The 22,199-nt window shown below is 38.9% G+C and overlaps 1 protein-coding gene across 1 annotated transcript in view; it reads right to left on the bottom strand.

Annotated features, from left to right (window-relative positions):
• Window positions 1-18,297: 18,297 nt before the first annotated feature.
• LOC117593885 overlaps window positions 18,298-22,199 on the bottom strand; it is a gene marked incomplete at its 5' end in the record, with an annotated part of 31,490 nt that continues 27,588 nt past the window's right edge. Inside the window, one exon of the mRNA XM_034290433.1 lies at window positions 18,298-18,377. Within this exon, the coding sequence (XP_034146324.1) occupies window positions 18,298-18,377 (80 nt within the window). The remainder of the gene's footprint in view (window positions 18,378-22,199) is intronic.

The raw sequence follows: 22,199 nt of genomic DNA on the forward strand, positions 1-22,199 counted from the left end.
GGCCATGTGATTCTGCTTGCTTCACATCTCTGAAAATTGTGTTCATTGGTTATCATTGGCTGCTGATGTCATTTATTTGAAGTTAAGAGTGCAGAAGTGCATTCGCGTGCCAGGGGTTTCTGCAACATTTTGACAATGTTGGTTGTGGAGCAAAACATCAGACTACTGCAGATTTAGTTTATGCGCGCTACAGTACGGATATCTTAATTTTTATATACAACAATGTCAATACCCTTTCTGAGTAATTGCCATTTATTTTTCAACAATGTTTTCAAGCAATTAAAAACATGAATAAAACACAAATAACCGAATAGGCTAATGCATCATTACATTTTGGGTTATGTTCAGATAAAACGTCATATTCTGGAAGATCAAGGTTTATTGGATTAATTGGAACGACTGAAAGTCTGACAGACCTTTAGCGTGTAATGTAGAGATGTAGCCCATTCATATTCATGTGGAAAGCAATGGTTTAGAAACCCTTTCCAAAGGCGCTGTACAAAACCCATAAGGTATAACACAAATTCTTATTTTGGCCAGCTATGTAAACTCTTACATCCCGCCAAAGGTGTCCAATTGATTATAGGCTATTCCTATAGGCTATTTTCTAATCTCAAAGTAAACAGATTGTTACTGAATTTGAGTAATCAAAAAGTTACGTTACTGATTACAAATGTGGGCTGGTAACTTGTAACTGTAATGGATTACATTTAAAAAGTAACCTACCCAACCCTGCACATAGGTAACCCACTGTTATGTACACTAGGTCAGAAGCTAGCGTCTGTCACCCAGTGTTTTATGTAGCAGTGAGGTCAGTTGTGTTCTCGGGTAGTTTGTGGTAGGCAGGGGAAGAGGTGTAGGGAAGTTCAGTGTCTTTTTGTATTGTTTCTTTGATTTGACAGACTGCTGGCATTGCCCTACTCCTAACCCTTTTACCTGCTGCCCTTTTTCCCTTGTGTCTGTAGTAAAGGCACTATTTAAGTTCTTCTCCACATTTTCTTAATTGTTCTCAAATGTGTTAAAGACTCTTTCCATATCACATCAAGTCTCTAGTCCGTATCATCCAAAGAGTCAAGGGGCTCTACAAGGCTGGCATCAGACTGCTACATAAATACTGTATGGATGCCAAAATCGATTGGGATGAGGGGGTACCGTTTGTCCTATTTGCTAAACACAAGAATCCTTGGGATTCTGCCCTGCTGACCTCATATTTGGACATACCCCATGGGTTCCAATAAAAGTGTTACAGAAGCATATCCTATCTCCTACACCTAAAAACATGTTGGATTATGTAAGTCAGATGTGGGAGAGACTGTATGCCACCTGTGTGCCAGCCCAAAAGTGTCTCTAGTGTACCATTTCAAATTGAGAATTTGAGGTACGAGCAAACTGATGACCTCATCCACCTGATTAACAGTTTTGTCATTGTGTCTCAGGACGTCCCTAGTCACACATCTGTCTTGGAGCATGACGTGGATGTGGGGAACGCGGCTCCTTTTCGTCAACATCCATACTGGGTAAATGCTAAAAAGAGAGAGAGAATGAAGGGTGTTGTTGAGGAACAACATGGCCAAGCCTAGTAACAGTTCCTGGAGTTCCCCATGGAAACTTGGACCTAAACCTGACGTCACATCCGTCTGTGTACAGACTATTGTCGCATGAACTCTGTTACAAATCCCTGATTCTTTTCCTCTGCCTCGCATAGATAAGTGTGTTGATAGAATTGTTTCTGCTGCTTTTGTGAGCAAGTTAGATTTGTAACATCGGCTTCGTAACATCTAAAAAATGTGCACAGTATACTGTAATGCCTTGGAATGTGTAACGCTCCTTTTACTTTTCAGCGTCTGGTTAACCTTGTGTTAGGGGATGTGCCAAATTGTCTCGCCACACTGGAAAATGTGTTCCAGCAGTTCCAAAAGGCTTCTCTAAACCTCAATTGGGCCAAGTGTGAGTTTGGGAAGGCTACAGTAACTTACTTAGGGAAGCAGGTGGGACCCTTCAGGTGCGCCCCATATATGGCAAGGTGTGAGCAATTGTTGCTTTCCCTGCTCCCACAACTCACCGTCAGTTGCACAGATTCCTAGGAGGAAGTGGATTGGCCCGTCAGCTTCTTCTCCTGTAAGTTTAACGCATGTCAGTCAAGGTACTCCACCAATCGAACAAGCGACGCTAGCGACGCTAGCGTTATTGCTGGCTTTACAGATTTTTGGCGTTTTTGTGGGCTCCAGTGGCTTGCCCGTTCTGGTCTTTAAGGACAGTATCCCATTGGTGTTCTTACGGTAGATGTACAATCAGAACCATCACCTCATGTGGTGGGTGCTGATTGTACAGAATTATAATTTACAGATTCGCTATGTGAAGGGTTCAGCAAACGTGGTCGCCAATGCCCTCTCACATGCATATGAACTGGAGATACGTTTTTGGTTTTCCTCCTTTACATTTACCTGACTCCGAAGTTCTGTCCTGCCGATAGATGGAAAAACCCTATGGCTAGTCAGGCACCATAGGGTCTAGCCAGGTCTCACCAAACGCCAGCACAAAGCAGTTCACAATGTCCTGCTGGAAGTTATCTGAGCGTGTAGTTCGTCTATATTATTTTCTCGGGATTGAACATTTGCCAATAAAATGCATAGTAATGGCAGATTTCAGTATCTTGTCTGAGATCTACATAGGATACTGCCACGTTTGCCTCTCTTTCTCCTCCGTTGGTGTGTTGGTAAACATAATGGCGGCAGGACAAAGGAATCAAAGCAAGCGTTCCGGTAAGTAGAGAAAAAGCCTGTATTCAGTGATGAACTTCCAAAAGTGCTAATAGATAATACTGTATGAGCGACAGTGCAGCGTGAACCAAAATAAAAACAATGTAAACAGTAATAACCAAAAAACTACACAGTGTACTACACATTGCTTGTGTAGTACATCCTCTGGATTTCTGACTACAACATAAAATATATTCATGAGATTATGTTTTTCATTGATTAAACCTACTTTAAATAACGTACCTAATCTATAGTATGTATTTCATCTCCAACCCTGCAGTATCTCCAGGAGTACATATCAGTTATATAGGCCAGGAAAAATACAAGTTACTCAACTATTAAATGGCTTGAGAAGCAGTTGAAAATAATCAATTGTTCTTTCATTGTCATCAAAAATATGCGTCTTCCTCAGTATTCAAAACAAATATGCTTTGCCTTGCATGGGTATTTAGAGGAATCTAGAGGATTTGAATGTTGGGCAGCTATCGAAATGTGAGCCAGGCAGCGTTGCATATACACATTTTAAAGTGGGTAAATAGCACTTTCGATCCTGCATATTGTAGAAAAAAACATGCATGTGGGCACATACACTCACCTAAAGGATTATTAGGAATACCATACTAAAACTGTGTTTGACCCCCTTTTGCCTTCAGAACTGCCTTAATTCTACGTGGCATTGATTCTACAAGGTGCTGAAAGCCTTCTTTAGAAATGTTGGCCCATATTGATAGGATAGCATCTTGCAGTTGATAGAGATTTGTAAGATGCACATCCAGGGCACAAAGCTCCCGTTCCACCACATCCCAAAGATGCTCTATTGGATTGAGATCTGGTGACTGTGGGGGCCATTTCAGTACAGTGAAATCATTGTCATGTTCAAGAAACCAATTTGAAATGATTCAAGCTTTGTGACATGGTGCATTATCCTGCTGGAAGTAGCCATCAGAGGGTGGGTACATGGTAGTCATAAAGGGATGGACATGGTCAGAAACAATGCTCAGGTAGGCCGTGGCATTTAAACGATGCCCAATTGGCACTAAGGGGCATAAAGTGTGCCTAGAAAACATCCCCCACACCATTACACCACCACCACCAACCTGCACAGTGGTAACAAGGCATGATGGATCTATGTTCTCATTCTGTTTACGCCAAATTCTGACTCTACCATCTGAATGTCTCAACAGAAAGCGAGACTCATCAGACCAGGCAACATTCTTCCAGTCTTCAACTGTCCAATTTTGGTGAGCTTGTGCAAATTGTAGCCTCTTTTTACTATTTGTAGTGGAGATGAGTGGTACCCGGTGGGGTCTTCTGCTGTTGTAGCCCATCCGTCTCAAGGTTGTGCGTGTTGTGGCTTCACAAATGCTTTGCTGCATACCTCGGTTGTAACGAGTGGTTATTTCAGTCAAAGTTGCTCTTCTATCAGCTTGAATCAATCGGCCCATTCTCCTCTGACCTCTAGCATCAACAAAGCATTTTCGCCCACAGAACTGCCGCATACTGGATGTTTTTCCCTTTTCACACCATTCTTTGTAAACCCTAGAAATGGTTGTGCGTGAAAATCCCACATACTGTGCAGATTGTGAAATATTCAGACCGGCCCGTCTGGCACCAACAACCATGCCACGCTCAAAATTGCGTAAATCACCTTTCTTTCCCATTCTGACATTCAGTTTGGAGTTCAGGAGATTTTCTTTACCAGGACCACACACCTAAATGCATTGAAGCAACTGCCATGTGATTGGTTGATTAGATAATTGCATTAATGAGAAATTTAACAGGTGTTCCTAATAATCCTTTAGGTGAGTGTATTTTAGGAGATAAGTGGTGGTGGATGTAGGGCAGCCGACAGATAAGTGCTTTCTGTGACTTGATTCATAACACGCGTTGATTCTCAATTCATACATTTATGATTGATAGCAATTGGTTTGTCAAGAACCGTTTGCCCATCGTGTGTGTTGGCACGTTGAAAAGTTGCTCAATGCAGAGAAATGCGCATCATCTCCTTTCTGTTCTCTCTTAAATCCTTAATTCTATGAGCTACCTTGCAATAAAATAATAATTCATGTCACCTTTAGATGGTAAATTCATAAGCACGAATAAGAATGAAAATGATATACTTTCAACATTGCTTTTTTATCGCCGGTCTATTTACTAACTATGGAGTAGTAACGCTCTTCGTTCATATAAGTACACGTAAAACCTAAATTGTTCCTACATAGCTACTAATTCTTATAATGTACTTACATTCGTGTTACTTCTTAGTTACGTTTTAACTACACTATAAATTGAGAAGTGGTTAATTCCTTTTAACAACACATAAAAAAAAATGCATTCTTCAATTATTGTTACTGCCTAGTTACGTGGGAAATACCCTGTAAGTAACGAGCTGATAGTCCATGAGCCGAGCCAGAATTTGGTATCACCTAAGGTGGCAAAATCTCTTCTGTACCAGTTTGTTTGTAGAGTCCATATAAGTACTTTGAAGCATGATAACCTTTTCAAATGAGTAGCTTTACTAATATTTTGGGACAATCATTATTTTTGCCATTATCGTCCTACAGTATCTGCCCCCCAGGTTTGTATGAAGTCTATTATAAGAGGTAGCCATACATGTTATATGTTATTTTTTTCAGGACAGTCAGGGCTATTTAGATCTGCCCAAATTTGACATGATATATGTGGTATACATTTTTTTATTAGCTTTCATATTAAAGAAAACTATTTTTTGCATCTACTAAATTGTTATATTTGAAAATCTATCTTAAAAAACTCCTCCATACCACGTTGTACAGATAAGCCACTATGTTCATCTGATAAGGTGAGTCCTGCTGTTTATTTTGATATGTGATACCCTTGGAGGCTACAGGCACTTCTCATCTTATTTAGCTATGATTCAGCTGTGTGAAATTTAGTGAAGAAATGACCAATGATTGCCACTTTGTTTTATTTTAATTAGATTTTTCAAATCACGATTACTCAGACCATCTTTGTTTTACAAGCAATCTACTAGCTTCACAGCAGAAGGTCCACTCTTTCATTTGATACCTGTTTTATACAATAACAACTTTGTGAGTAATTATAAAAAGATTGATGAGTGTGTGGAGATGCAGTTGATGGGAAGTAGTTTAAGACAGCTGAAATGTCTTGTGATTTCAAAACCAGATTACTTCACAATACTTTGTTGCACAGACTAGCGCATAGCATGATTGGAAACGGCTAGTCCTGATGCCATTTTTAGCACCACATATTTAAATGTTCATTGTTCTTGATATACCGGTATTTCTGTTATTTTCAGAGCAAGGTACATCTCAGAATAGAGAAGTATGGCAGAACAAACTGCAAGGGGTACACAGCCAGAGTGTTTAATACACTGTTCCGATGATGACTCTAACCTTGTGGCACCTACGAATATAGATTCATGGAACACACTACTCAGAGCAGCTAAAATAAGAGGCTACAGCCCCATCCTTGATCTTGCTACAGACCTACCTGAAGGTAGCATACCATCAGTATTATATCACAGGAAATGTCGTAGCATCTTCACTATGAAGAAACTTCTTGACAGCATCCTTGCAAAAGAAAGTTCTTCAGAAATATCTGCAGAAGACATAAGAAAATCCACTAGACAAGGTTCACAGGCATCAAGGGTGTATGAGGCCAAATGTATATTTTGTGACAAATGTAGCAAGTATTTGAAAGGTCAAAGGACAAAAGAGAGCCTAACAAAATGCAGAGAGTTGAGAGCTGATGATACAATCAGGAGAGCGGCTGTCAGGAAAGGTGACAAAAGAATGCTAGCCATAGTCAGTCGTGAACTAGTAGCAGCTGAAGGTCATTATCACAGATCATGCTACAGGGTGTACACAAAGGATCCAAATACAGACATAGACAAAGGTGAAATTAACTTGGACCAAGCAGAATGTCATTATGAAGCAGCAGAGAGAATGGCGCTCTATAAAGTTTTTGCATACATAAGGGAAGGACTGATTGAACATCCTACAGTGGTACATCCTGAAGTGGAGTCCAGCCTACTTCCCCTTTGGACTGCTTAAAGCTGCATATACAGCGTGCCAATTACCAGACAGCTGTCTGGAGGCACTGTCTGGAAGGACAGCCAGACATACCCGAACCAAAAGGACATGGATGGACAACTGATGACAAAGGTATGCTCATAATAAATACAATAATAACATTTTCTAATAACTAATAATACAGTAGTATAAATATCTATAGGTAATTTCTTGACATTTGGACCTCACTGAAATGGATGAGAAATATCTCCCACTTATTTGTACAGGTATGCTGATGTTAGACTGGATGCGGGGACCCCCAGCACCAATGGCTGTTCTGGAGCTTATGGCCTGCAAGTGTTCACGGACCTGCAAGCTTCCTGACTGTTCCTGTCTTGTCAATAAATTAAAGTGCACAGAAATGTGCAAGCTACAAACCTGCAGCAATCAGAGGGAGGAGGAGGAGAATACTGATGTCATGAAACTGGTTGAATATGATGACGAAGATGATGATGAATGAACAGAAACAGTTTGCAATGACCAAATAAGTTAATGAACAAGGTGTATATATTAAGTTTTTCTTTGTATGACATTTTCTGTTCAAATATTTTCTGGCTCAACGGTTAGTGTCATTGAAGGCTAATTTTTGTGTCAAAGCTACCACTTACAAAAGGTTATCATGTTGAAATATCATCTAGAGATATGGACAAACAAAAAAAATCTAACTATAATTTGTCACCTTGGGTGGTACCAATTAGTGAAAATTGTGACCTGGGCCCATGGACTATGACGTTTGAAGGGATACCCACAGTACTTAACCAAAGCTTAACACGCTGTACCTGGAACTAGAAATGTGTGGGTATGTGTGTATTTAGTTATGTTACACCCAACTGCATTTGATTGTGAAAGTAGAGGCAGGTTTTTTCCATCCTTCGGCCCTCCCTTCAAGAGTCCTGTTTTAAATAAAGAGCAAGCTTAGTTGGGAGAAGAGCATTTCCTTCTTAAACTTACCTGTTACTTCCATTAGCCATACGGTGACAACCAATTGTTCAAGAAAAACAGCAACGTCTTTTCTTCAAAAATACAGAATTACAGGTACATTTACCAGCTATGTAATCTAATGATGCAGATATTTAAAAATACAAACTTCTTTTTGTCACATTTCAATACTGGAAAGCAATTTCAATAATGGTATAATGCTGGATTATATTTAAGTTTTATTTGCTGGCAAGCTATTGTATCCTAACTTATTATTTCATCCATGTTGACATTGTTGACATTATGAAGTTTAAATAGAGCACCTAGTTATTATTGATTTTATAACAATTTCAATAGAGTATCACATTTGTAAGTTCACCCATACAGTGCTAGTTGTATTCATTATGTAGTGGTTGTTGTATTCTAATAGGTCACCATAATCCTTAATTATCAATTGCCACAATAATGGTAGGCCTATGTTTATTCACGTTGCTTTCTTATGTATTGATATTATTGTCTCTATTCAAACTTCAGAAAATATGAATCATTATTTGTAAGCCTTGAAGTATAAGGCATGACTGCTCACCGTATCTTAACGTTGGTAATTACATTTGTAAATGTTATTATCATAATTACATCTTCACAGTATGTGTCTCCATTATTTTTACAGGAATGGACAGTCAAAGCAGAGTTGTGTTCGCGGTCATCATGGGGATGGGAGCTGAGGCACAGAACACCAAAACAGCAGGCTCAGTGAGTGGCCAAGGTTATACGTCTCAACCAGCCTCAAAGACATTTAAGACTTCAACAAACCTTATAAAGTGAAATGGAAAAGGAAATGGGTTAAGCCATAAAGTAGCTGTTGGGGGAGTTTTAATAATGTACTTTACTGCCGCATGAGACACAGCAACTTTTATAATAGCTTACAAAAAGCTTGGTTAAATGGTTACATTTTGTATTTTATAATACTGTACGCCTGCTGTATTGTAAAGCAGGTACTTTCTTGAACCATTTCTCCTCGTTTGGTATCAAGAGAGGTACTGTGTAGTGACAGACAACACTTTAAAATTACTATTACAGTAAGTGTACAAAATGATACTTGACACATGTAGGCTACTGTCAGATGTCATGGTAAAGTCTTTACATGAAAAGGACACCACAGTTAAACTACATTTGGGAGTGATTGGAAAGTTATGCTATTCTATAATTAAAATTATATTGTTAAATGTAAAGTGTTAAATGTACCAATTGCTGGTTATTTTCTTGGGTAAAATAAATACCAAACACCACAACCTCTAATAAGGAACTCTTTACACACAGGGAATAATCTCAAGGGCAAATTGTGGAACCACACAGTTCTGTGCTGCTCAGCCAGCAAGCTGTGACCCATCTTTGTCTGGTTCCTGGTTCCAGTTTAAACTCGGGACAGAACTTTTCATTCCAGCGTCAAGGACAATCCAACTTCTACGTCGCTCTAGTGTTGTCCAACGTTACAATGTTGTCTTCAAACTTAACAATGGTATGAAAACTGCTGTGAAAATAGTGTTTAATTTTCTAGGAACTTCAGGATTTTATTTGACATTTCATTCATGTACATATTCTAATATCATTATTATATATTTGTTTGTGTTCAAGCTCTCTCTGAAGGGACAAATTGACATCTATGTGTGTTTTAACATCAACTACATCAGCATCATAAATTCCACACTTGGAATGATTCCTAACCTGGTAAGTTTGGCCAATTAGCCGGAATTGTTTCTCTTCTGATTTCATGCTTTTCTTGTATGGGGCTGATAAACTTAATAAGACATGCAACATTGTGAGCAAAAGTATAGTGCCAAGCAATAATAAAAAATAAAACCACCTCGACATTAAAGTCATTATAATGCGAGATTAAACTCGTTAAATTTCGAGAAGAAATCTCTAAATACAATCTTGAGAATAAACTAATTAAATATGGAGAATAAATGTGTTGTGTTTCGAGAAGAAAGTAGAAATACAATCTTGAGAATAAACTAATTAAATATCGAGAATAAAGTTGTTATGTTTCGAGAAAAAACTCGTTATATTTGAGAACCAATTTGAAATACAATCTAGAGAATAAACTCATTAAATATCGAGAATAAAAGTCGAAATTAAATGTAGAGAATAACGCATTCGATCAGTGTGCATTACATAGCCTACTGATAGAGGATGGCAGAGTTGGATGAATTAGTCAAGCTATATTATAGACTTTCTTTCAGTAACAAAGAAATACTATCAACTTTAGCTAATTTGAATTTGCAAGCGGCTAGGTCTTTTTAGAAGAAAACATCTGTCCAATTTGCGCGATGTACTCGCTTTTGTCCAACATGAATTGACAACCAGTGGACAAATGCAAGGTTATCCCTGGCTACCCAGGATACCACAAGACGGATTATTAAACTTTATTCTCAGTATTTAATGAGTTTATTCTCAAGATTGTATTTCAAAATTTTTCTCACAATTTTACCTGTTTAATCTCGCATTATAATGACTTTAATCTCGAGATGTTTTTTTTATTTTTTATTATTGCTTGGCACTAATCCTCTTCGGTAAAAGTAAGATTAATAAGGAACTTGAATTCTAATTTCTTGTCAATGTTAACCGATGCTAAATGTCATGCATGGTTAATCTCTGATTACAGACCTGTGGTCCATTTGGGATATGAATAACAGTGTACCTGACTACAGTTTATCCCTACTGATGTTTCTCTAATAATGGTGTTATCCTTGTTTCCTGTAGCTGCCCTCTAACGTGGTGCCTGGCTCAGTCAGTGGTCAGACCATCCAGTGCATCTTCTCTGCTTTAGTCCCCAATGCTACTTCCACCAAGAGCAGCAGTACCTCCTTTTTCATTTCCATCTACAATGGGACCGTGACTAATGGTGAAGTACTTATCTTGACACAATCCAAAGAACAGATCTAAGATCAGTTTCCCCTCGCCCAATATTTACATTTCCATAATTAATCAATTAATTATGGAAATGCTCAGTTTACCCAAGATCAGCCTCCATCAGCTGTTTCAAGCCTACAAAACCTCTGTGGACGATGCATCCATTCTGTGTTGTCTTTCTTGAACCCTCTCCTCTTCTTCTCCTCCTTAAGGAATCCCAGGTTTTCCTGAGCCTGTCTTTATAAGCAATGCATCCGTGGACCTGTCCAACCCCAAAGCCACTGCGACCAACAGCCTCCCGTCAGCCTCAACAAATGTTTTTGGTCTACAGCGCACTTTGTCTCAAGGTAACAAAACCAAATAGGAAGTAGTGCTAAGATTATTACTTAGTAGCATGAATAGGGTTGAGGGTTTTATTGGACCCTGTATATATATTATTATTATTATTAGCAATACAAGTATTACATTGTGAGCACTTACACAATTACACAAAGATAAATTGTTTAAGTGTTATTACCATAGGGCCTAGTTCCTTATCATTCCATAGGCCATATTATATATATACATATATATATATATATAATTTAATATTTTATTCCATAATATGCAATAGGGTCCAATCATCTCTAATGTCTCTGTCTTCACAGCTCTGCTGATCCTGCTTGGTGGACTAGTTTTCATCATGCTGTAATGTGGATCTAAGTAGTAAACCACTTCACATTCAGGAATCCTGGACCTCTATGGTTACTGAAGCCAACCAGTCTGGGTTCCCAAGAATGAAACTATTTCTGAGCAGGGGTAGTAAGACATTAGCCTACAGAATTAATCCAGTAATATAAGTTTAATGTTGTGTTTACAGTCAAGGCCTTTTCAGGTACATTTAGCATTGTTCAACCTCATTACCTCCAGGATTACCCCAACATCAACACGTGTTAAATTTTGTGACCACAAAACATAAAAGCCTAGATTATATTGATGTTGTATTGAGAAAATGAAAATGAGGTATACACCTAAAACATCCACCATGTGTAATTATTTATTTGAGCCCAGTCATCTTTTACTTCATCTTACCTGATGTCAAGTTATGAAGGAGGACAATTTTGTCAGAGTGTGTGTGTGTGTGTGTGTTCCTTTGTTTAGTTATTGATCCAATGATGCCCAATCAAAAACAGCGCTTCGACTATGTTTATCACGACTGGAGACATGACGACGCAGGAATAATGGGATGTCATAGGGGTCAGTCCCATAGTGACAGTACACAACATGGGGCATGCCACAGGTCACCGGTCAATAATGGCGATTACCAACGTAGTTTTCATACAGTTTATGCAAAATAGCTCTTTGATTTCAACCCAAAACATTTTAGAACATATTTGAACATAGCCAAGAAGCCGAGGAAGGTTATTCTGTCCAGGAACACTTTTTACCAGGCGACACGAATGACCATTCAACTCAGACGGGCGACTGTGTCAACACCCGTCTGGATTACATGTAAGTACATCGCTGTGTATGTTGTATAGCGCTGTATTATGTTGTTTGTATTATAAATGTGATATAAAAATGTCCTTCTGTCAACATACTATGGGGATGGTCTTTCATTTTTGGAAAACATTTGGATAGCTAAATGGTTTTTGTAAGGAAAAATGAATGCAAACTGCGCTGCAGATCCTCTGCTGCGATCTAGTGACCGTTTGGTGTACTTATAGGCCTTGCAAATTGTCGTTATTGAAATTCATAAAAAGGGCTTCATATCAAAGGGGAACCATATTTTTTACATTGTATTATTACTTTTATTCATTAGATACAGCATAAAACAATGTAATATGCCAGTAAAGGCAGGAGAGTATCACAAATAGACATTTAAACAAATGTGTCATACCATATGGCAGACATTATTTTTGCCATTCCAACACATGACTTTTCTAAATAGTGGCCAGCGGTCTGTTTTTATGTATTATTATTGTAGCTGAGGGGGTTGTGATTACCAGGATAACCAATACTTCATGATACCTGTTACAGAAATGAATATAGGACCCAAAATGTCCAAGTAGTAAAATACAGAGTAACGAGAATCAAGTAACTAACCAGCAGAAAAGCATAGTATGTTTCCAGAGTTTGATTAATTGAAACTTACATTGAATTAAAAAATAATAATAATATGATCTTCCAAGAAATGTTCATGCATATAAAACAACTTTCCATGTCAGAATAGTTTGGGGTCATTCAAACAGCCAAATTCTGAATTTACTTTGGTGAAACAGTTATTGAAAGTGCAAATAAAGCACAAAAGATCTCTAAAAAAATTAAATAATTGTCCTTCAACGTCTATCTTTGTTGTAGAACAGGTTTTAAACACACTTTGGCATTACAGTGGGAAGAACAAGTATTTGATACACTGCCGATATTGCAGGTTTTCCTTCTTACAAAGCATGTAGAGGTATTTAATTGTTATCATAGGAGCACTTCCACGGTGAAAGACGGAATCTAAAACAAAAATCCAGAAAATCCCATTGTATGATTTTTGTATAATTAATTTGCATTTTATTGCATGACATAAGTATTTGAACACCTACCAACCAGTACGAATTCCGGCTCTCACAGACCTGTTAGTTTTTCTTTAAGAAGCCCTCCTGTTCTCCACTCATTACCTGTATTAACTGCACCTGTTTAAACTTGTTATCTGTATAAAAGACACCTTTCCACACACTCAATCAAACACACTCCAACCAGAGAGCTGTGTAAGGACATAAGGGATAAAATTGTAGACCTGCACAAGGCTGGGATGGGCTACAGGACAATAGGCAAGCAGCTTGGTGAGAAGGCAACAACTGTTTGCGCAATTATTAGAAAATGGAAGATGTTCAAGATGATGGACAATCTCCCTTGGTCTGGAGCTCCATGCAAGATCTCACCTTGTGTGGCATCAATGATCATGAAGAAGGTGAGGGATCAGTCCAGAACTACACGGCAGGACCTGGTCAATGACCTGAAGAGAGCTGGGACCACAGTCTCAAAGAAAACCATTAGTAACACACTACGCCATCATGGATTAAAATCCTGCAGCGCACGCAAGGTTCCCTTGCTCAAGCCAGTGCATGTCCAGGCCCGTCTGAAGTTTGCCAATGACCATCTGGATGATCCAGAGGTGGAATAGGAGAAGGTCATGTGGTCTGATGAGACAAAAATAGAGCTTTTTGGTCTAAACTCCACTTGTCGTGTTTGGAGGAAGAAGAAGGATGAGTACAACCTCAAGAACACCATCCCAAGCTTGAAGCATGGAGTTGGAAACATTCTTTGGGAATGCTTTTCTGCAAAGGGGACAGAACGACTGCACCGTATTGAGGCGAGGATGGATGGGGTCATGTATCACGAGATCTTGGCCAACAACCTCCTTCCCTCATTAAGAGCATTGAAGATGGGTGGTGGCTGGGTCTTCCAGCATGACAACAACCCGAAACACACAGCCAGGGGAACTAAGGAGGGGCTCCGTAAGATGCATCTCAAGGTCCTGGAGTGGCCTAGCCAAATACTTATGTCATGCAATAAAATGCTAATTAATTACAGCATGAAAACGCACCTCCCCAATATTGATAGCTTCCAGTGACACTTGGACACTAGTGTTTATTGATGATGTGACAGAAGACAGAAGCAGACAGATAAAATCTGAAATGAATAGAAATATAAAATATAAAGTTAGATAAATGTTCCCAATAACTTAAAACGTTTATGTTTTACTCACTTTTTCTGCATTTTTATAAGTTTAAAATGAAAATGTTCCCAGCATGCTCTTCTTCAAGTTGATATTTTGGAAACATTTTATTATCCTTTTTTTGCATGGACACTGAATGATTGATTCATCTTAGCTACACAAACATCAAACACATACATTTGTCTAAAGTAATCCAATCATTAGGTCAAACATATATTTTGCACCCACTACTGAAATGATTGTAACAACTATATACTAAATATTCCTGTCAAAACATGCACTGGATTTCAATAGGGGTTTTGCATTCCATTGCAAGCTAATGCCTTGTGGGGAGCTTTTCAAATTCCGTTTGAGTTCCCAGGTTTTCCAGAAATATCAGCGGAAACAGTTATTTCAAATTCCAGGGATTTCCCAAAAGTATCTTTAACCAGGGATTTACGGCAACTTGTCAAATAGTCTATGAGCTAGGTGGGTTGCAAGACCTCAAAATAAGGATTTATGGAATATGTTAGGTATTCACATTTGACTATTTTATAACAGTCAATAAATTGAACTTAGAGACAATGTGTTCAATAACCATGTGTCAGGCAATAACAAATACAGTCAATGGTGGTAACTCCAGAGTTCATTTAAAGAGCAATGCATATTGGGAAATTATTTTCTTCTATATTGTTATGTACAGTAAACTTGAAATTAAAAATGTAAAAATCTTAACTATTAAGTTCCAATAAATTTAAATTTTTAAGTAATTACTTACTCAACAAAATGTAGTTGGTTGACCTAAATATTTTGATGTAATCAGTCTCCACAAAAGTTTTGAGTATTCTGAACTTATTAGGTTTTACAGGGAGCAAGTTTCTTGTTGCGTATTTCTTTTAATTTTAGTGGTGCAACTGTGTCTAATGTATTTTGCAGTGGTGAGTTTAGCTCCTCGATTTGATCGTTTACAGATTTATTTACTCTGTCGTTAACCTATTCTTTTTTAATTGAAGTAATCGAAAAGTAATCATTATTTATTTCATAGGTATCTGCAATCCAATTACAATATTTTAGTTGGTAACGTAAGAGATTATGGTATTTTTTAATACTTTATATGTAACAGATTACTTGCAACACAACTCAAAAACAAATATTGCATTTAATTTTACATACAATATTTCACTTGATAATTATGTAACTTAAAAACATGTTATACACTTACTTACTACATTTACTTAAGTAACCTTTAAACAGATAGCTTTAAATAATCAACTAACTGACACGTTCTTGCACCGCAGGCTTGATTTCTAGATATATTTGAGAATTAATAAAAGATAAACTGAAATGTCAATATTCAGACCCTTTCATTCAGTAGTTTGTTGAAGCACATTTGGCAGTGATTACAGCCTTGAGTCTGCTTTGGTATGATGCTACAATGAACTATCTATCTAAAAGGTCATTGAGTAAGAAATCAAATTTTCAGGAGAGCAAAAACATTCTTGAAGTTATTACATCTATGCTTGTGCCAATCAATGTTGTTTTCTAAATGACAGTTTTTCAACAGTAAGAAATCAGATGAAAAAAGGGAGAAATCGCCTGTGACACACGTACACAAACAAATACCTCAAATTGGTTTCACTCTCACTTCTGACCTCATTAGAGGGGAACAACAAACAAGAGAGAGGTAAATTTGAACATGAAAGGACAACATAACCACCTACTGGTTGAGTTATATAATTACAAACAACTTCAAAAGTATTATTTCATCTAAGAACACATAGCAAAGACCACAGTGTACAAGGACCAGAGTGTATGAGGACCACAGTGTATGAGGACCACAGTGTATGAGGACCACAGTGTACGAGGACCAGAGTGCACATCAGTACATGAATAAATGTTTCCTCTGGAGTGTATACAAAAGCTTGAGAAATTCAAGTTTGATGGAAGGAGAGACAAATGTACTTGGTGGAAAATAACAAGGCAAAATTCTATAGAACCTGTTATCTAAACCTAGGAAGTTGCAGATCTCACTGTCCTGTGTGAGTGTGTCCATCTATGACTGTCAGCACTAGAGAGAGCAAGAAGCTCACCAACACATGTAGCTGGATAGCAAGAGGTCTGGAGACGTTTCTATAGGGAAAGACCACATGTCAGATTCTGCAAATGTCTTGCATGGAGGCCAGACAAGGACACCAAGACCAGAGAGAAATCCGATGCTTGGGCACAAAGAACATGACCTGCTAATAATCTACCCTCAAGAAACCTTGTGACAATTGTTTGCCTGCCCGAAATATGGACATCCACCATGTCACCAGAAGCTGAAACACTCTTTGAAAGTACAGGCCAGAGACATTGAACAGGAAGGACCAGACAGGCACCGGGTCCAGCTGCACAGAATCCTACTAAAACCAAAGTCTCCATCTGAGGGAAACAAACCTACAGTCCTTGCATATGTATGAGTCTCCTCAATGATCTTGGCCAGCTCATGAGGGATGGGTCCTATACTGGCCACAACAATAGCTGGAGGGAAGCAGGATAGGCCATCCAATAAGAACAGGAGAACAGACTCACCAGGAAGGGGCCAAAGAGTTCCCCAGATGAGCTGAAGAAGCTCTGAGAACCATGGTCCGCCCGACCACCTCATTGCCTCCATTAGGAACCAGTTACTTCCTGGGAAGAGGGCCTGACCTGGGAAGATCAGCTGCATGGTCTGCTGTGCCAGGCACTTAGATTACCCTTATGGAAGCCATGCTGGAAAGAGCCCAGGACCGGAGACCCTGAGCTACCTGGAGATCCATCCAGAATGTGGCAAGATGTGGATAAAGACCTCAAAGTGAACAGCCTTGAGATCCAACGAGTTGAAGTGCTCTGAGTTACACCGGGTACTCCCCAACCCATTCAGGGACGACTCAATCCCCAGCAGTTCCATCTTGAAGGGAGATTTCCGGTGGGATATCTTTAGAAGCCTGGACAATTAATATCATGTAGTATGTATTTTGATTACTGTTGTCCCAAAAACATTGTCAAGCATGGGCAAAAAACTGAGACCACAGTTACTGAGACCACTAACTATATACAGTCGGAGGTTGTGAACGTTAGATTCCCAGATTTGACTTTACACGTGGCAGCCCTTTCTCAATAAAGTTATGATTTATTAGTAGAAGTCCTACCTGGGAGATTTTGCCAGTGCATCTAGCTATTATCCCATAGCTTACACAGCACAAACCACATACACTTTTTGATAAGTAGAATAATTATGCAGCAAAGTAATCTCATTCCCAGACACTTGTCAAATTCAGTGTTTAAAGACATACTGACATACTGACAAAGTTAATGGCAGACAAGACTGGTGGGACACAAATTTTTTGTCTTCCTGTGAAGCCGGTCCTGTTGGTAACACCATTGTATTTCCATTTACAGGTCTTTCGATATTCCTCAGGAAACAAACTACTTTTACCATCCCCGGACATAAATTAACCAATAAAAGTCCTTTTTCATAATCCTTTTGACCTCCCCTCTCATCCCACAGAATCACCTGTTCCACTCCTCCCTCTCTAACAAGACATGAAACACTTGGAAAAACAACTGTTACCATCCGGTCATAAATTAACAACCATTAAAAAATTATTTTCATAATCCTTTCACACAGACACAGCTGCCATAGGTCAAAGGTTTAAGCAGTAAATCACTCTGACTTTGGGTGCTGTTTACTATATCTCTCTTACACCCTCGTCCAGACGACCCAGCCAGGGTTGATCAAGCCCTAGTTTGTGTCCAAGTAGCCTGTGTAACCCACGGATCACCTCCCTTGATTCATAGCCATCTGGCTGCCTTCTCTATCACATCTGTGGTATTTTTGATAGCCTTTTTACTGTGCAAAACTCTAATACCAAGGAGCTTGAGGATCCTAAAGAACGATTGGCCAGCAAAACCTCTACAGCCCACCTCAACTTAGTTGCTTCCGGCACTTGTCAACCAGGTCCTCGTACTTGGCCCTCTTCCTCTCATAGGCCTCCTCCATCAGGTCTTCCCAGGGAACAGTCAGCTCCAGCAGGACCAGTTATCTTGATTTATCAGACATCAAGAACATGTCTGGCCTTAGTGTGGTCACTGCGATGGTCTCTGGGAACATGAGCTGCTTGCCCAGGTCGACTTTCAGCTGCCAATCCCTTGTTCTGATGAGGAAAACTCATGCAAAACGTATATGTACATAAAGGGTTAAAATTAAGTGACCACTGCAAATTGAACGCTTCTGTTCCTCACTCAAAACTTTTCTTTTCAACTTTTTGGGAAAGGAAAGAAAAAGGTGCAGTGGTCTCTTAATTTTTTCCGGAGCAGTATATGTAGTCGATTTCTTAACATATATTCACATATGTGCCCTGAATATATTAGTGAAATATATAACTTGCGCTTCTCACAATATCATAACACAATGCATGTCATATTTTAACGTTGAATATTGTGTGTTAAAATAATGAAATACATTAATATGCCCTACATTAAGCATTTCTCATCAACTCATCATGGAATTAACCTTAAAGACATTATTATCCAGAGGAAAAGAGACTCATTTTGAAAACAATATGCATACATTTTAATACAGTATCATTAATGTTATTCCTCTCTGTAAATGTACTTCGAAGAAACAACTAGATAACATAATAAACACATGACAGGAAACAGTATACAAATTAAAAAATATCTGTTAGATTAATCATTTAGATGAAAACGGTAAATGCATATTACCAACTATCATTTTGTAATTTATGTAAATATATGTACATGTATTTAAGGCATATTAAAACATATTTGCAAACGTCCAAAATTGAATATGTAAATATATGCATGACATAGATTAGTAAAAAACCAACAATGGATCCAGGCAAACCTAGTTCAGCCGGCCCGCAATTAAAAATGATGAATGTTGCTGCCCGCATTGGATTCAAACAGGGATCACCACCATGAGAGACTATGTCATTAGTCACTACACCAGGGAACTGTATATTTATATAGTATCGGTATAGCATCTCGACATTAGATCACTTTGTCACCCATTAACATCACGCAAAGTTTGAATATTTTGCTAGACACCATTTTAAGCATTGTGTTAAACTAACTAATGTTTCTTATTAAGTTTACCATCAACACAAATAGCATCTATGAACTGTATGGTGTTTACCATTGGGCGTTTTAACAGCTTATTAGCCATTCATGAATTACACTGATACAATAACTATCAATACAGGTGACGATAACTGACTGAAAATACAAGAGAATCGTGCAGTGAGCGATTCTGAACAAATCCTAATGCAATATCCACCAGAAATAGTCGCAATGTAACATCAAACAGTTTATTTTAGGTTTCCTATAACGTACCTACTGAAGGTTGTAGCCAATGAGGTTTTTGTCCGTCCTGAACAAATCCTAAGGCATAATGTGTTTAGACTGTGATGGGAGTGGAATGCAGGAGCTGTTGTTCACTAGTCTGCATCTCTAACCACTACGCTGTTTAACAAGTGGTAATCAGTCAATCACTCACTCTGTCAGTCAGTAAGAGACATACGCTCTTCTATGCCGGCTCCGCTTACGCGGTCTGACAGAAATATAGGCACATATTAAAGATACATGTCAATATATAATACTTCCATGTGGGTTGCACGAGTGACCATAAACTCAGTTAGACTGCTGAATAGGAGCCCTAGTTTGTTTCTCTGGCCATGTAAGGCGATGCTGCTCAGGCTTCGTGGCAGGCGCAGTGGTCAGTGGAACCTCGTAAACCAGAAGAGGCCACAGGAGACGAGGATACATACATTGTATAACAAGTATTAGAGAACTTGACATAATAAAATAGGCAGATTATTTCCAATTTCATTTTCACCAACAGACACGTGATGAACAAGTTTTTTCTATTCTAGATTTGTCTGGGGTTATTTGGCTAGTATGGTCTCATTATCATTAATATTGTTTGTTTACATTAGGGTAGCTGTCACGTTTTAAGGGTAATTGAGAAGTAAGCCCAAGCTGACACAGATGTCCAACAACAGGTATGTTTAATCCATAGAACACTCTGTGATATACATGGGCACATGTAACAGTGTCTAACAACAAACAATAAGTAACAAAGGACTGGGAGAATAGGACAGAAATAAATACCCAGGCAAACGAGGGAACAGGACACTGAGTGGAAACACAGGTGAGTATGATGACACTGATTGACTGAGGGAAGATGGGAAAACACGCCCAAATAAGGACATGTGAAGCAACTAAAGACCAGGAGAGGGCATGACAGGACAAGATAAACCATAAACAGAATTGCAAGTGGTCCCATTCGACTGCGACCGTTACAGTAGCAATCAAACCGTTTGGCTTATATGCACATTTTAGTATTCTGAGGTTTCTTAGAACCAATTTTAACTTTATACTTATACTTTTATTATATTTTTTATATTCAGGAATTTTTATTCAATTGAAATCTCAACAGTGACCAACATGATGATAATAGTAGTTTAAAAAGGCATTCTGGATGGAGTCAGGTTTTCAAATGTCCATTAAACACTTCATACCAAATTGTCATGAACATGCACTGAAGACGTCAGTCCTAAAATTGCAGGGGAAGGATGTAATACATTTGAGCATTAATTTCAACCTTCCTCCATGCCCCTCCCTAGAATAAGGCATACATTAAGGTCCAGAAATAATTGGTTGTAGGACATAGCAGAACTGGGGGACTCCAGTGCTCAGGGTCCGTGCAGAAGAGGTGAGGTTGCCCATTCTCATCATCTGGGGTCTGCCCGTCATGAAGTCCAAGCTTAGGAACAAGCTTAGTGAGCATAATAGTGTTGAATGCAAAGCTGTAGTCCATGAATAGCGTCCTCGCATGTGTTGCCTTTTTCCAGGTGGGAGAGAGGGGTGTGTGTTGTCAGGGCGATGGCATCGTCCGTAGATGTATTGGGACGGTATGCAAATTGAAAGGGGTCCAAGGTGTCATGATGGTGGAGGTCCGTGATACAGGGTGGTAATCATTCATGATGGTGGATGTCAGTGCTACAGAATGGAAGTTGTTCAGGCAAGTGATGGAACGTTTCTTTGGTACAGGGACAATGGTGGTCTGTTTGAATTATGTGGACCTGCAGACAAAGTCAAGGACAGGTGAAATTTGGAAGTGAAAACCTCCGCTAGGCTGGTCGGCCTGGAATGGTTAACATTTTTAAACGCTCTCCTCAAGTCAGCCATGGTTAGGGACAGAGTGCAGTTGTCCTGGTCCTCAACAAGCCTCACTGAAGGAATGGTGTTGGTTGCCTCAAACCGTGCATTAATGTTGAGCTCAACTGAGAGGCGGCGGGGTGGGCATTATTGCTATTTCTCGATGTATAGTGTGTGATGTGTCTCAGTCCACCCCAGATGCATCTTGGGTCAGAGCTGTGGTAGTTAGACTCCAACTTATCCCTGTATTCTCTTTTTCCATCGCTGATAGCCTTCTGTAGGTCATATCTGGATCTCCACAAAGTCTCAAGTTCCCCAGAGCTTAGCACGGACATTACCATTAACCAAGGGCATTTGGTTCGGGAAAGTCCTGACTCTTGGGATGACAACATTGATGCACTTAGACATAAATGCTGAGACACATCAGCCTAGGCTTGTTCCTTTGATTAGTTTAGCTCTGTATTAGAACATTTTGCATTTTTTTACAGTCTAAATACATGGACTCAGTACTTTACTCAGCTTTAATCAACCCAGTACTCAGCTAGTTATTTTTCAGTCCCATACAATGGTATAATTAGTCAATACATCAGCTCAGTCAATTTCTACAACAATAACCCCCTTTTGACAAACCACCCTCAATGTCCT

Source organism: Esox lucius, chromosome 24 (assembly GCF_011004845.1).
Source record: "Esox lucius isolate fEsoLuc1 chromosome 24, fEsoLuc1.pri, whole genome shotgun sequence".
NCBI lineage: Eukaryota > Metazoa > Chordata > Actinopteri > Esociformes > Esocidae > Esox > Esox lucius.